At 37.2% G+C, this 14,802-nt stretch overlaps 1 protein-coding gene across 2 annotated transcripts in view; it reads left to right on the plus strand.

The window, feature by feature from the left end:
- The window catches only part of epg5 (ectopic P-granules autophagy protein 5 homolog (C. elegans)), a 102,121-nt gene that overhangs the window by 14,501 nt on the left and 72,818 nt on the right, over positions 1 to 14,802 (plus strand). For both annotated transcript variants that reach the window (XM_052010026.1, XM_052010025.1), the window contains exons 6-12: positions 3,219 to 3,292; positions 3,885 to 3,999; positions 6,370 to 6,484; positions 7,482 to 7,632; positions 11,394 to 11,552; positions 13,000 to 13,157; positions 14,314 to 14,468. In XM_052010026.1, coding sequence (XP_051865986.1) covers positions 3,219 to 3,292; positions 3,885 to 3,999; positions 6,370 to 6,484; positions 7,482 to 7,632; positions 11,394 to 11,552; positions 13,000 to 13,157; positions 14,314 to 14,468 — 927 coding nt within the window. The remainder of the gene's footprint in view (positions 1 to 3,218; positions 3,293 to 3,884; positions 4,000 to 6,369; positions 6,485 to 7,481; positions 7,633 to 11,393; positions 11,553 to 12,999; positions 13,158 to 14,313; positions 14,469 to 14,802) is intronic.

Here is a 14,802-nt window from a genome sequence, read left to right on the forward strand (position 1 = left end):
TTTTTAAAAATCACGCTGTATTTTTGAAATAATGATTTGTCTTGGATCAAAGGAATTCTCAGTATAATCCAACAACTACTTAACATTTTTGAAAATGTATTTGATTTTACAGTTGTTCTTTGCTTGAATATTTGTCAGGTACAAAGCTTATGTATTTAGGCAGCTTTTGACCAAATATGCTGCCCTCGCCAGCAACAAAAACACCCATATCCTGAAAAATGAATAAATAAATTAAAAAAAAACCTGGTATTTCTATCATTTGGGGTTGATTTCACCAGTAAATGAAAATCAAAAAAATTGCCAATGCTAGTAATCTGAAATAAAAACAGGAACTGCTGGAAACGTGCAGCAGGTCAGGCAGTGTCTATGAAAAAAGAAACCGAGTTAACATTTCAGGTCCAATGCCTCTCTTCTGAACTGGCAAAGAGGGAATACATGTTAATTTCAGTTGCCAAGGAGGTATGAGAGGAATGGATAGAAAAAAAGGGAGTATCTCTGACATGTTGAGATCAAACGAGTAATATTGTCAAGGTGGTATTGAACTATGTAGACCTGTCAAAAGCAAAATTAAGCATTGGTAAGCAGATAATAGGTGAATATATGCAGTTTGATAGTGCTGTTAACAGCACTGACATACAGCACAGAAACGGGTCCTTTGGCCCACCGAGTCAATGCCAACCATTAACAACCCATTTACACTAATCCTATATTGTTTTTTTTTCTCTCCACATTCTCCATCAACATCTTCTGTCCTTTGCTTGATGATTGAAAGGACTTCAGTTAAGCAGTGATTACCTAGATTAGATTTGTCCTCCTTTGTAGACAGGATACACTTGGGCAGTTTTCCACAATGTCACATTGCTGTACTTCATTATTGAGGATGTAGATGTTCATGGGGCCTCATCCTGCAAGACCATAAGATATAGGAGCAGAATTAGGCCATTTGGCCCATTGAGTCTGCTACACCATTCTATCATTTTTTTTCCCAATCCCACCTGCTCCTCATAACCCTTAACCCCCTGACCAATCAAGAACCACCAATCTCTGCCTTAAAGACACCCAATGACTTGACCACCACAGCCCCCTGTGGCAACGAATTCCACAGATTCGCCACCCTCTTGCTGAAGAAATTCCTCCTCATCTAGGTTTTAAAGGGACGTCCCTTTAGTCTGAGGCTGTGCCCTCAGATCCTAGACTCTCCTACTAATGGAAACATCCTCTCCACATCCACTCTAAACAGGCCTTTCAGTATTAGGTAGGTTTCAATGAGATCCCTACTCATCCTTCTGAACTCCATTGAGTACAGGCCCAGAGATATCAAACGCTCCTCATATGTTAGGCCTTTCATTCCTGGGATAATTCTCGTGAACCTCCTCTGGACCTTCTCCAGTAAGCTGTTTAATCGACTATCTGCATTCACAAATGGTTGTAACAAGGCTGTAAGACTTTGACTTAATGCATTGATTATGAGATTACTTATCTCTGTCCTTGCCATGCTTCTTTCTCTGTTTAGTATGGATACATTCATTGAATCATAACATTAATGTAATGCAAAAGGAGCTATTTGGCCTATTAAATAATTGCTGACTACTGATACAATCCCATTGCTCCGCTCTTTTACTTTAGCTCTGCAAGTTATTCCCTCTCAAGTGCCTATTCAAATCCCTTTTGAAGGCACTGAATGATTCTGTTTCCACCACCTTAAAAGCAGTGATTCCAAATCCCATCTACACTGTGTATAAAGAAAAAATGTTTTTCCTCTGGTATCTTTTGCCCATCATTTTATACCAGTGTTCCCTGGTTTTTGAACCAACAATTAATGGAATACCTTCACTCTGTTTACCCTATCTAAACCAGTCATGATCTTTCCACCTGCATCAAATTTCATCTCAACCTTTTTTAGTCCAGGTGAACAATCTAAGCTTTTGCATTCTACCCTAATAGCTGAAATTTCTCATCCACAGTGCTTCCAGTAAATCTTTTTCACACCTTATCTTGGACTTTCATAACCTTCCTTGACTCTGGCAACCAGAATTTGATGCAATACAGCAACTATGATGTAACCAGTGTTCTGTGCAATTTCAACACATCTTCACTGTGTTTGTACTCTACAAAATACATAAATGACAACAGTGGTCCCAGCTTGATCCTAAAGAAACCACAATTGATCATCTCCAATCTGAAAAACAAGACTTTATCTTTGCTCTCCATTTTCTACCTTGAAGCCAGTTTACTATCCCTGTTGCTGGTGACGCTGGGCCTCAATTTTGCTATCCAGTCTTTTATATAGACTTTATCAAACCTTTTGAAAATCCATGACATCTGCTGCATTCCCTTCATCACCTTCCTCCATCACCTCATCAAAAAAATTCTATCAAGCTAATTAAACATGATTTGCTTTTAACAAATCCACTTGATTCTTTATCAAGTCAATGTTCTCCAATGGCCTATTAATGTTGCCTGTGATGATTATTTCTGGAACCTTTCTCATAACCAAGGTTAAATTGACTGGCCTGTGAACGTCTAGGACATTCTTGTAACACCTTTATCAAATTTGCTGTTTTCCAATTTTCTGTCAATTCTCCCACATCTAGTAAAAGGGATTTACAGATTCCATCTCCTTCCTAAACACCCCTGCGTATTTCTTTGTTGGGTTGGTAGCTTTTTTTTAGATGTGCCTGGTGTTGCTCCTGGCACATTGTTCTTCACTGCTTTAACCAGCATTTGTCCCTTAGTTTGATAAATAAAGGTCTTCATCCTATATGTTTCAATTATTTGCTTTGTCTGCTTTTCCAATAATAAAGCAACCTGTGTTGCTGTTTTGAAATCCTGGAACACATTCCCCAATGCTATTGCTGAGAGCGCCTTTGCCGCTTGGATAGCAGTGGCTCAAGAACACAACCAATTTTCTTCTCCAGGAAACAAGATGGGGAATGGGTGCACATTTTGTCAGTGAAGCCCACAACCAGTTCCAGTAGCTTTAAAATTGTATGAACTTTGATATTGTTTTAAAAAAAAAACTAGCAGCAAGGACATTTCAGAGGGTGGGTATTCACATTTTATCCCATAATTTCAACGCAGTGGTGATATAACTTTTGATCGAACACATCTCGGTTTGCAGTCTAATATAAATTAGAACTCTGTCTTCCTGTAGCTTGTAGAGCAATACATATTTTCCATGCAATCAATTGACTGTTTAACATTTTGCTTCATTTCAGATGGAAGTGTTCAACAATCCTACAGGTATTTTTCTCTTCATGCAAGCCCTAGCCTGTCTTCTGTCACCAATCAAGTAAGTATATTTATTGTTATAATTATTTAAGATTCCTTCTATTTTCTTAAATCTTGGCCTCCCCATGTACTAGTCCTCTATCATTGATAAATCATTCACTACACAATCCATGATAGTGACCTACCTTGGTATATCCCACCAAAGAACCTGCCCCATAGTGAAATGTCCAACTACCTCTTAAATATAATGCAGAGGTTCAATACTCATAACTTGGGGAATCATTTTATGGACTATGCTGATATGATGTCTTTGTGAGGGCCTAACCACATGGGAATTGAATTCCACAGCATGATTATGAAATTGAATTCAACAACTAGGAATTGTGAAGTGGTACAACAAAATAATTAATCACCCTGACGCCTGAGCTGACCAACCCATAACACCTGTCTGGGAAAAGATAATGAGTACTGATCTAACACTGTCACCCACAAGAATTATCTTGTAATGTTATATTAAGTGTTCTGAGAGCTGCAAAACTGCTTTTAGTAGCATTGAGTATTCATTAAGCATAATTACATGCAAGAATTTATATCTGTAAATGTTTTTAAGTGTGCGGAGTCCCATAAGATGTATTGTTTCTAAACAATTGTAGGTATCGATCTGAGTTCCTGGTGAATATGAAACCCTGTGACCAAAAGCCACTGTCACCTGTACCCACAGAAAAAGCTGTACAGAACTGGACCTTGGTAGATGAAGCTGGAGAAGAGGTATTTATTATTCTAAATTCTATCAGTTCTTGATGTTTAGGATTGCATTAAGGAGAAAATTGGGTTAACAAAGGAAGGCCAATATGGTTTATCTATTTAAAGACAATTCATCTTTGACTAATCTGGATGCCATTTTCTGATGAGGTAGCAGAGGAGCTTGGAGCAGGGAATGGTAAGGTTGGATTGTCTGGTCTGGTTCAGGTCTGGTTTAAATTTTATGCCTGAGCAGACATCTGGGTGCAAGTGTGCATAAATCTTTGAAAATTGCAGGACATGTTGAGAGAACGGATGGTAAAGTGTTCTGGGATTAATAGATAGAGATATATTGCACATGTGGAGATGGTATTAAAATTAATATTTATCTGATACTAGTGAAGCTGCAACCAAACAATTGCCTGAAGTTCTAGTCATCACGTTTTAGGAAATATGCCGAGTAGGTTCAGTAAAGATTTGATTGAATGGCAATTAAAAAGCAAAATTCAGATTCCAGAAGGCTGAAATAAAAACAGAAAGAAGTTGGAAATCCTCAGTAGATCAGGTAGCATCTGTGGAAAGAGAATCAAAGTAAATGTTTTAGGTTTTCATCAGCCTGAAAATAGAGGATTAAAATTGTCCTATGCCATTGATCAGGTAACAATTTTTTTCAAATAGTTAATTAAAATTAAGTACATAAAATTAAGAATTATAACTTGTTCACAAAATGCCTTGTTGTGCAAAAGAATTGTTTTTTATATATATCCACCTAAAGGTTATAAACTAAATGGCTTTATTTTCAATCCTTTTGAATATTTTCAAATGAAGTAATAGTGTGTGCTAATATTTGCACACTGTTTCACAGTGGATAACATGCAAATTATCACAATTAATGCAAAAAGTTAATAGGCATATACATTTCTGGGCAAAGTAGCTTAAATTATATAAACACTTGCTATTCTTTTTAAAAACATATTTTACTTGTGCATAATTGTGTGGATCTTGTGGTTCCTGTTGAGATCCAACTCTGTCCTTTCTCAGTCAACAGCCATTATCCTTCAGTGATGTCTGGTGAGTGAGTAGCATGACTGAGAGCTGTTTCACTCCTTGCATTTGGCTAGAGGTGGTGGGGCCCAGTATTGGGCCCAATCTACCCCGCAGGAGCAGTTTCCAGCAGTCCACCAACTGCTCAGCACTGACAGCGCAGGCTAATTCTCTGAAACCTCTGGTCCATCACCTCCAACATTTTTCTTGTTCTTTAGCAGTTTATGATCCAGGTCCACATGTACCTATCCGTTGCTGGGCATCCCCTTTGTACCAGTGCTGTCTCTCACTTTATTCTTTCTGGTTAGTTTCCACAACAGTGAAATTTAGTGTGTAAGGGAGTGAACAGGGCAACAGCAAGGACAAATGCCTTGGGCTAAAACGATGTGATAGAGGCTTAATATTTGTAGAATCCTCAATTCGTCCAAAATTGCAATATAGATAGCACATTCGTAACCAGTTAATTATTTTTGATGATTGAGAAAAGAATTATGGGCGAACTCTACTCTTTGCATAGTTCTGTGGAACCTGTTAGATCCTATTGTATGTTAAGTAGAATTACACTTTGACTTTATTCAGTGGTTATTGTTGTTTGGCATTTCTAAGGTCTGTTAAGATCAATTTTTGTAAATGAGTGCCAAGTTGAAGTTTATGAAGAGTGATGCTTAGTCTGTAGAGCATGGCATTGCAGATTTGATGTTTGAATAAAAATAGGTAAAGGTAGAATCTCTGAGGTAGAGGTGAAAAGGGATATGGTCAATTGAGTATGTGAAGATTGAAACCAACAAGGATGGGGAGTTTGTGAGGAAAGAGCAGAATTTGCTGAGAAATTGCTAGAAATGTAAATGCAATTGATGAATGATAGATTAGAGGGCAAAGGAAATGAACTCTTGCAAGTTCCATCCTCACTCCCAGCCTTCACCAAACTCACTCCTGAGATGTGTTTCCTATTCCCAATTTTGTCAAAATCTTCAACATATTCTTTCATTTAGTTGACTCGGGAAAGGAGCTTCAACATTGTAGGCAGTGAATTCAAATCACAGTCCAAAAGTGAAAGACAAGTGTAAAAGTCCTCCTTTGTAAGCTTTGATTATTGGTTGATTATTCTTAGGATTAAGATCTGGTATAAAAATGTGTTTTAAAATTCTTTCTTTACTCGTGTACATACGATCTTAGGAGCAAACTACTCAACAATTGCGTACTTTTAACAGCTGGCTTATGCGTACTTCAAGAATGAAACTTAAGAAATTTGAATATGCCATATGGACAGGGAATCATTTACTGTCTTAAACTAATGGAATAATTTGTTAAATGAATATACAGTTACATTTTCATTTTTGATTCCAAATTTAGGATGAAGATCCTGATACCAGTTGGCTACTATTGTCTGAGGATGATTTGATTACCTTTTTATCACAGTTTCCTTTTGATGAACTATTTAAGCAATTGCTTGGGATAACTATCAAAGGTAATACTACCTTTCCTTCTAAAAAAAACTTTTTTTTATTTTAAGTTGGATAGTTTTGTTAATACAGGAGCATCTAATGCATAGCACATTAGTCCAGATTTTCTGATAAGAATGATGATAAAATACCAAAATTTGCTCCCATTACTTTTTATAACTGTCGGCATCTTTGCAATTTTTCACACATGTACAGGTCTGAGTTGATCAATGTGCCATTATGGGCTTACAGCCTTGTGTAGTGTGACCAAGCTGAAATCGATTAGAGTGAAGTGTAGTTAAGCTTTCAACAGACAATTCTCACTGAAATATTCTGAAAATCTTACATTGAAAACAGAAAAAAAGAGGGATTTCTGTACAACAGAGAGAAATTGCACAAACTTGGATTGTTTTCTCTGGAGAGGCAGCGGCTAGGGGGTGACCTGATAGAAGTATATAAAATTATGAAAGGCACAGATAGAATAGAGAGTTAGAATCTTTTTCCTAGGGCAGAAATTTCAAATATTGAAAGGAATAGGTTTAATATGAGAGGGGGAAAGTTTAAAGGAGATTTGCAAGGCAAGTTTTTTTTTACACAGAGAGTGGTAGGTGCCAGGAACGTGCAGCGAGGGAGGTGGTGGAAGCGGGTACAACAGCAAAGTTTAAGAGGCATTTAGTCCGGCACATGAACAGGCAGGGAATGGAGGGATCTAGACCATGTGCAGGCAGATGGGATTAGTTTAATTAGGCATCAGGTTCAGCATAAACATGGTGGGCTGAAGGGAATATTCCTGCACTGCACTGTTCTATGTTTGACAATGGTAACTTCCACACATTCATTTAAGTTTAAGAAACTCATGCACAAGTCCATTTATTTTAGACTATTATAAATTCCTGTTGTGCAACGAACAGGAGATTTCACTAAATATCATGCAGTGTAAATGTAAAAGAAGTAAGATCGATATGTTGGATTATGATGTTTGGTGTAAACTTTTGTATTTCATTAACTTTTACATGTGCCAAGGTGAATACAGTCCAGAAAAAAGTACGTGTCATCAGATGATGAAAATCATTGGGTTTGCATCTTCATTGGTGGACCTCCTAGCTTTGGGATTGGAAACCTTTAATAGAGCACGGTATAGACAATTTGTGAAAAGGATTGGCCAGATGATCAGGTAAGATAAAAATTGTCCCTACTCAAAGATTTTTTGACGCTGCAATTGTGCAATAAAAGCAATGTATTTATTATACTTATATCACTAAACATAGAGATTAGGAAGTGAAAACACAAAATTTTGGAAATAGTGGGAAATCTGGCAACAGATAAAGTCTATGATGTGTTTGGATGAGATCAAAGATTATGAAAAGTGTCTGAAAATTTTGTTTTGGTAGGTTTTAGGAGCAGAGAATTTGAAGAGAGAAGTTTACCAGGAAACATTCAGAGCTTGAGGGTGCAAGCAACTGAAAGCACAGTAAATAGTTATAGAAATGAGGAGGAGTGAAGGAATGGAAGAATGTAAAGACTAATGCAGTTTTAAAATTTTAGGCGTTTATAAACATAGAACCAATGTAGTTTGGGTTGATCAGTGAGATGAACAATGCTTAAAGGAAGCAGAGTATTAGTAGTGCAATTTTACATGGTTTCATTCTCCATTTCCAGTTTTCTCACTCATCTTGGGGTCTCAGGCAGCATCCATTCAACCTCAACACAGGTTCTATTTTTACTTTGTTTTTCCTTTCCTCCTTTGAGAATATAATTGAATGAATAAAATAAGATTTCAGCCATCTAATCAAACCCTCTCTTTCCATAAACTATATACAATTTCCTTCTTTGTAATTTACACCACTTTAATTATCCACAATGTTTATATAAACATTCTTAAATTCCAAAGTCCTGAAATTACAAGAGATCTTCAGTTGGGGTGAACTTTTCAGATTTCTATTTTACTATAATATGGGTTTGAGCAGGAATTTATTTTATTTGCTCCATACTGGAAACAGTTTCAATTTGTTCCTTCAGACTGATTTAAGCAATAATAGATTGATTAAATAGGTAAACATGTGACAGTTTTTCTACAGTTGGGCTATTTTGTAAGTTAAAAGAGAATTTGAACTCAGTAACAGGAAGCCACTCCATCCATGTGATGTAGTGGATGGGACCTCGTAGAAAGTTCAGAAAAGTTTTGAATTTAGCTTTGGGATTAAACCAAAGAACATAAGAAATAGGAGATATAGAGTAGGCCCTTCAAGAATACTCCATTGTTGATTAAGGTCATGGCTGATCTTCTACCTCAGTGCTATTTGTCTGCACTATCCCTATATCCCTCAATTCCCTTAATATTCAGAAATCTATTGATCTGTGTTTTGAATAAAATCTCAATTATCTCTGTAGTAGATGATTCCATAGATTCACCACCCATTTGAATGAAGAACTTTTTCTGCATCTCAGTCCTAAATGGTCGATCCCTTAAAGCACACCAGTGCCTCTACTTCCTCAGAAGGCTAAGGAAATTTGATATGTCCCTGTTGACCCTCACCAATTTTTATAGACGCACCATAGAAAGCATCCTATCCGGATGCATCGCAGCTTGGTATCTCAACTGCTCAGCCCAAGACTGCAAGAAATTGCAGAGAGTTGTGGTCACAGCTCAGTCCATCACGAAAACTAGCCTCCCCTCCATGGACTCTGGTTACACTTCCCGCTGCATCAGGAAAGCAGCCAACATAATCAAAGACCTCTCCCACCCCAGACATTCTCTCTTCACCCCCTCTTCCCTTAGGCATAAGATACAAAAGCTTGAAAATATGCATCACCAGGCTCAAGGACAGCTTCTATCCCACTGTTTTGACTATTGAACAGACATCTTGTACGATAAAGATGAACTCCTGACCTCACAATCTACCTTGTCATGGGCCTTGCACCTTATTCTCAACCTGCAGAGCACTTTCTCTGTAACTGTAATGCTATATTCTGCATTCTGTTGTTCCTTTTCCCTTGAACTACCTCGATGTACATGTGTTTCAAAATGATCTGTATGAATGGCATGCAAAACAAAGTTTTTCACTGTATCTCAGCACATGTAACAATAATAAACCAATCCCAATCCTTTATTCTGAAACTGTGACCCCTGATTCTAGAATTGTCAGATAAGAGAAACAATCTCCCTGCATCCAGTCTGTTGAGCTTTGAGTTTTTTGTAAGTTTCAATGTGACCTACTAGGTGTCAGAACTCTAGAGAATACAGGCCTAGTCTACTCAATACCAGAATGGCAAACCCTGGAATCTAGCTAGTAAATCTCTGCTGCTCCCTCTATAGCGAATATATCCTTTTCTAGGTAAAAAGATCAAAGATCTAAGCAATATTCCAGGTGCGGTTTCACTAAAGCCCTGTATCTTTACTCGCATCTTTTCACAGTAAAAGGGTATATATCATATGCTCACTTTGATTGAATTTTCAGTCAACCTTCCTAATCTCCCTTCTGATAATACATTAGTTAGAATTCTAGAAAAAGACAAGCCAATCTGTATGGATCCAGTCACAAACCCAGTTGAAACTTCTAGCCCAGTGAATCATTTCACTTGTTCCTTGCATTTTGGTGATTGTGCACTTCTCTTGGTAGTCAACAGTACGTGGTTGATGGCTTTTATTGAAGTGTTATAGAATGAAAACTGATGGGGTACAAGCTAGTTTTCCATTGGTAATCAAAATGTTTATCATTGTATCCTTTTTTCATACAGACATGTTTTTAAGCTGAAATTTTTACCATAAAAAGAGGCCCAGAAAATCGTGCAAAGTTCAATGCAAAGGTTTTTGTGACAGTGATTGTATGTAATTAAGAAAGACTGAGATAATGCATTATTGAGTTTTGATGGAAGGTTGTTAAATTTGGGAGCAAGAATGTTTTCACAAATCTCTTTTTAATTTTCTATCAAATTTTAGGATTAAGCTCTTTTATTCAAGTCTACTTCATCTACATATATCACAAATAAAGCTGACCATACCTTCCTCTCCTATGATTCCATCATCTTCAAACCTTTATGGCTTCCACCTATCACCTCCCAGCTTCTGTCACGGTTCCCACTCTCCCCTCCTCCATCTGCCTATCACCCCTCCTCACCTGGATCCACCTATCAGTTGCTAGCTCTTGCTCCACCCCTTCCATCCACCTTTTTATGTGGCTTTCTCCCCTCTATCTTTCAGTTCAGATGATGGGTCTCAACCTGAAATATTGACTGTCCATTTCCCTCCATAGACGCTGGCTGACCAACCTGAGTTCCTCCAGCATCTTGTTTGTTGCATCTGAACTAAATATTGAATACTGGGTTAAACCTCCTCATGACAAGCATAAATTATTGCTACAGAACTCTTACAAGAGAACTTCAAAAATTCCTTATGAAAGTCTATAAATTGTACATTAACTTCATCTACACCATCTGCTCCACAAGAAAACAGAGTTAAGTTTACCAAAGCTTGGAAAAACCATTGTAGGAGGGAAATGTTACAAGATTGAGGCTGTAAATGAAGCAAGAAACAAACTGCTGGAGGAGCTCAGCTGGTCAGGAAGCATCTGTGGAGGGAAATGGACAGTCGACATTTTGGGTTGAGACCCTTTATCTCAACTGAAGGATAGAGGGTTGATAGCCAGTGGGGGGGTGGGGGGGGGGGGCCGGGCTGGGGAAGCCTGATAGCCAGGAGGTGAGGGGAAGGGATGCAGCAGAAGCTGACAAGCAAGAAGTGGATCCAGGTGAAGGGGGATGATAGGATGAGAAGAGGGGGAATCAGGAGGTCAATGCAACATGCCCTGCTGAATATTTCTAGATTCCTTTTATTTCAGATTTCTAGCATTTGCATTGTTTTAACATTTGATGATTTTTTAAACATAATTCTTTGCTCGCTTTTAAAGGATTTATTCTATTTTTAAACTTAATCACTAGGAGAACAATTTGTTACGTAAGTGACCACTGGGCTCAGTTTGCAACTTTCCACAAAGAACATGGAATAAAGATGGACCAATTTTACTCTCTTGAAAAGTTGCAAGTGGAATTTGATGAGCTTTTTCTTCGGGCAGTGTTATATGTACTAAAAGCAAAAAGGTATGTTGATGTTAAATATGTGCTGATAAGCAATTATAGTTGTTGAATTATTAATTAATTTTGCCTATTTTCATTTGTTCTTAGGTGCTCTCTTTATAAAGAAGATATATTGGTTGAGTCTTAATGCATGTATATCCACCTTATGATTTGGGGAGCAGTTCCTCACAGGAAGGACAAGTATTGAGACTCAGTAATAAGGACCCCATTACAACAGTTGGCTGTGTTGAGCAGGCTACATCTTTTGAATGCCCAACACCAAGCTATCAAAATAGACACTCTCCTCCAAGCTCCGTCATGGGAAGAAAATCAAAAAAGCTGCAGCTGCTAGAAATCTGAAATAAAAGCAGAAAATGCTGGAAACACTTAGCAGGTTAGGCAGTATCTGTGGAAAGAAACAATTAACATTTCAGGTCCAGAACCCTTCATTAGAACCCCAGGGTTTCAGACCTGAAATGTTAACTGCTTCTTAAAATGCTGTCTGATCTGCCAAGTCTTTTCCAGTATTTTCTACAATAGGAAGAGATTACCAGACAAACAGAGGAAAAGATTCAAAGATGTACTTGAAGCCTACTTTAAGAACTGCAACATTCCCCACACACTAAGAGAATCTGCCCAGGACTGCTCAAAGTGGAGGAGAAACATTCAGAATGGTATTGGGGATTTCAAAGTGATGCATTGAGCACACAGAGGCCCTATGCAAGAGGCAGAAGGAGTGTACCACCTCACAAACATCCGCACACCTGCCCAGTTGGCCACCACCCATCCATTCGGTAAAACAGTCTGGAGTCATTGTTAGCCATTTGTCACCTCAGAAGTAGTGTGAATTGGCATACATCTCCTATACTTGATCTCACTCACTCTTACTCTCATGTGCTCAGGTGTTTCGTGCAAGACTGTCCCACACCACTAAATCGTGTGCATCCTATTATCACTTATTATATTGTAATCAATAATAAAGAAACTGCTTACATAGACTCCAAATCCATCAGGTAACACTAGTCACCTAGAAATTCTCACGCAGCCATTAAGATGTATGGCATACAAGAAAGGCACAGCCAAGCCCAATTAGTGCTTGGAGGGTGGGGTTACTAGCAATTGGGCCTGGAGGGGAGGGCAGACAGTTGATGCTTTGGGGGTTGGTAGATGGCAAGTTGGTCTTTGATGGGAAAGCAGAACATAACAAGTCTTGTAGTACTGATTTGGAATTAAGTTAACCTTCTTGGGTAAACTCTAATCCAATATTTATTAGGTCCATATTACTCCAGAATGCAAAAAGTTGGAGAATGGAGTTCTTATCTATGGATTTCTTACCACTTTGGTTTGGAGACTCTTAAACATGATTTGATAGCTGTACTCGTCAAGTGTTGAACTGATCAAAAAAAGAATCAGAAATTTTGTCTTGTGTCTCAATTCTTCTAAGGTAGAAAAAAATTGTTATTTGTAACAGGTTGGGAATTTGGCTTTTCATGTCTGAAATGCCATATGAAACGCTATCAAACCAGATGATATGGAAACTCTTCTACATTCTGCATTGTGCAGAATGTGAGAATATCCAGGGATTATGCGCCAGGCTACATTCTGATGAGTGCAAGATCAAGCTTAAAGGTACTCCAGAAACAATGTCAACTCTTTTATGCATTTGCACGCAACTTTTCTAAGCAGTGTTTATGAAAATTAGATTTCATTCTTACAAGGTTAAATTTAAATCAGTTTTAGTAAGTAGGAGATCAGTCTCATTTTTGCTTGCGTATCTACATTTGCTTTCCTTCCATCAATATAATGTGTCCTCATGCAGTTATCAAAGCCTATTTATATAAAGAGCTATTTTTAGAAACCAGCAGTAAACATTTGCCCTCACATACACACTTCTGTGTTTTAGATAAGCATCTTGATACGAATTAAAAGGCTGTGACTATTGTAAATTTTATTCCAAAAACTCTCACAGCAAATAGATTTTTTTTTGAATAACAATAATTCTATCCATGTTTTTAAACACATATACTTAAGAATAGCAATATAGTTTACCAATGTATGTATTGAACAGGCAACAGCAGGTTAGAAAGATGAAGTATGCTGGTGTAAAATCTGTAACAGTCTAATTTAGTATTTCTTTGCATGTAGTATTTTCATTTAAATATTCCAGTTAATGGCTTCATTATTGTAGTCAAGGTAACCTCATGATTATTAATACTAGATTAGCAATTCAGAAGTTTGAGTTTAAATCATACATGTTTTGAAATTAAATTGAATATGTAAAATCCAAACTCTTTTGCATATATCTAGTACTAACTAATGTCCTTCACAAAAATTATCCTTTTTACCCCAAGTTCTGGCTTCAGGTGGCTAAAACCCCAGTCTTTAAATACACCCAGTCCAACTGGATCGACATTGTACCCCATATCCCAAGAATAAATTAAAAAATCGTATGGAAGATAAATCTGTTACATAGATTAATATTAGGCTTTCCTGGAGTACTATTTTAAATAAAAAAGCAAAATAAGCATAAAACTCCAAGCCCTTCCTGAGAGACTAAGGTCATTTGTAATTTTAGTTTAAAGAAAATAGAAGCTTAAATGTATACTAAGAAATTTACTTCAATGCTTCATGTCTACTAAGAGGCTTGATTACAAGATTGGATTTTGAGAAGAGTCATTAATTTTTCACTTTACCGATATTTTACTATTTCTATCCTGCTCCCAATTTGTGATGGTATACAAGTTCTGCTTTCTGCCAGTTACATTTTGTTTCTCCTTTAACACAGACCCAGAACATAAACAAATGTTTGAACAGTGCCTATCCAACATTACTAGCTCAGAAGGAATATGTCTTCTCACTACATTTGCACATATGACCCACTCAAAACGAGAAAATGTGGATCAAGAGTTTGTGAAGATAGTTGCTTTAGAAATATATGAGGTATGTACATTGTCTAGAAATTGAAACTTATGTTAAAATCATTAGGATTTGTTTTGAAATCCTAAGGGACAATAATAGGATTTTTTTTGTAAAAGCAATACTGTATTACTAAAATAGTTTAACCATAAAAATGTAATCCTTAAAATAATTAATGAAACTTACAATGTTTATAGTTAGTTGAGAGATAATCAGAAAGATGATATTGCTGATGTAATTATATTTGTGAACCCAAATTATCGCAGCCAGGATGATGGGGGAGGTGAAGAATGTGGTGAAACAAAAGGAAAATTCTTCAGTTGAGAGTAGGGCTAAATACAGTATGTTGAGAGGGAAA

This window comes from Pristis pectinata, chromosome 2 (genome assembly GCF_009764475.1).
Source record: "Pristis pectinata isolate sPriPec2 chromosome 2, sPriPec2.1.pri, whole genome shotgun sequence".
Classification (NCBI taxonomy): Eukaryota; Metazoa; Chordata; class Chondrichthyes; order Rhinopristiformes; family Pristidae; genus Pristis; species Pristis pectinata.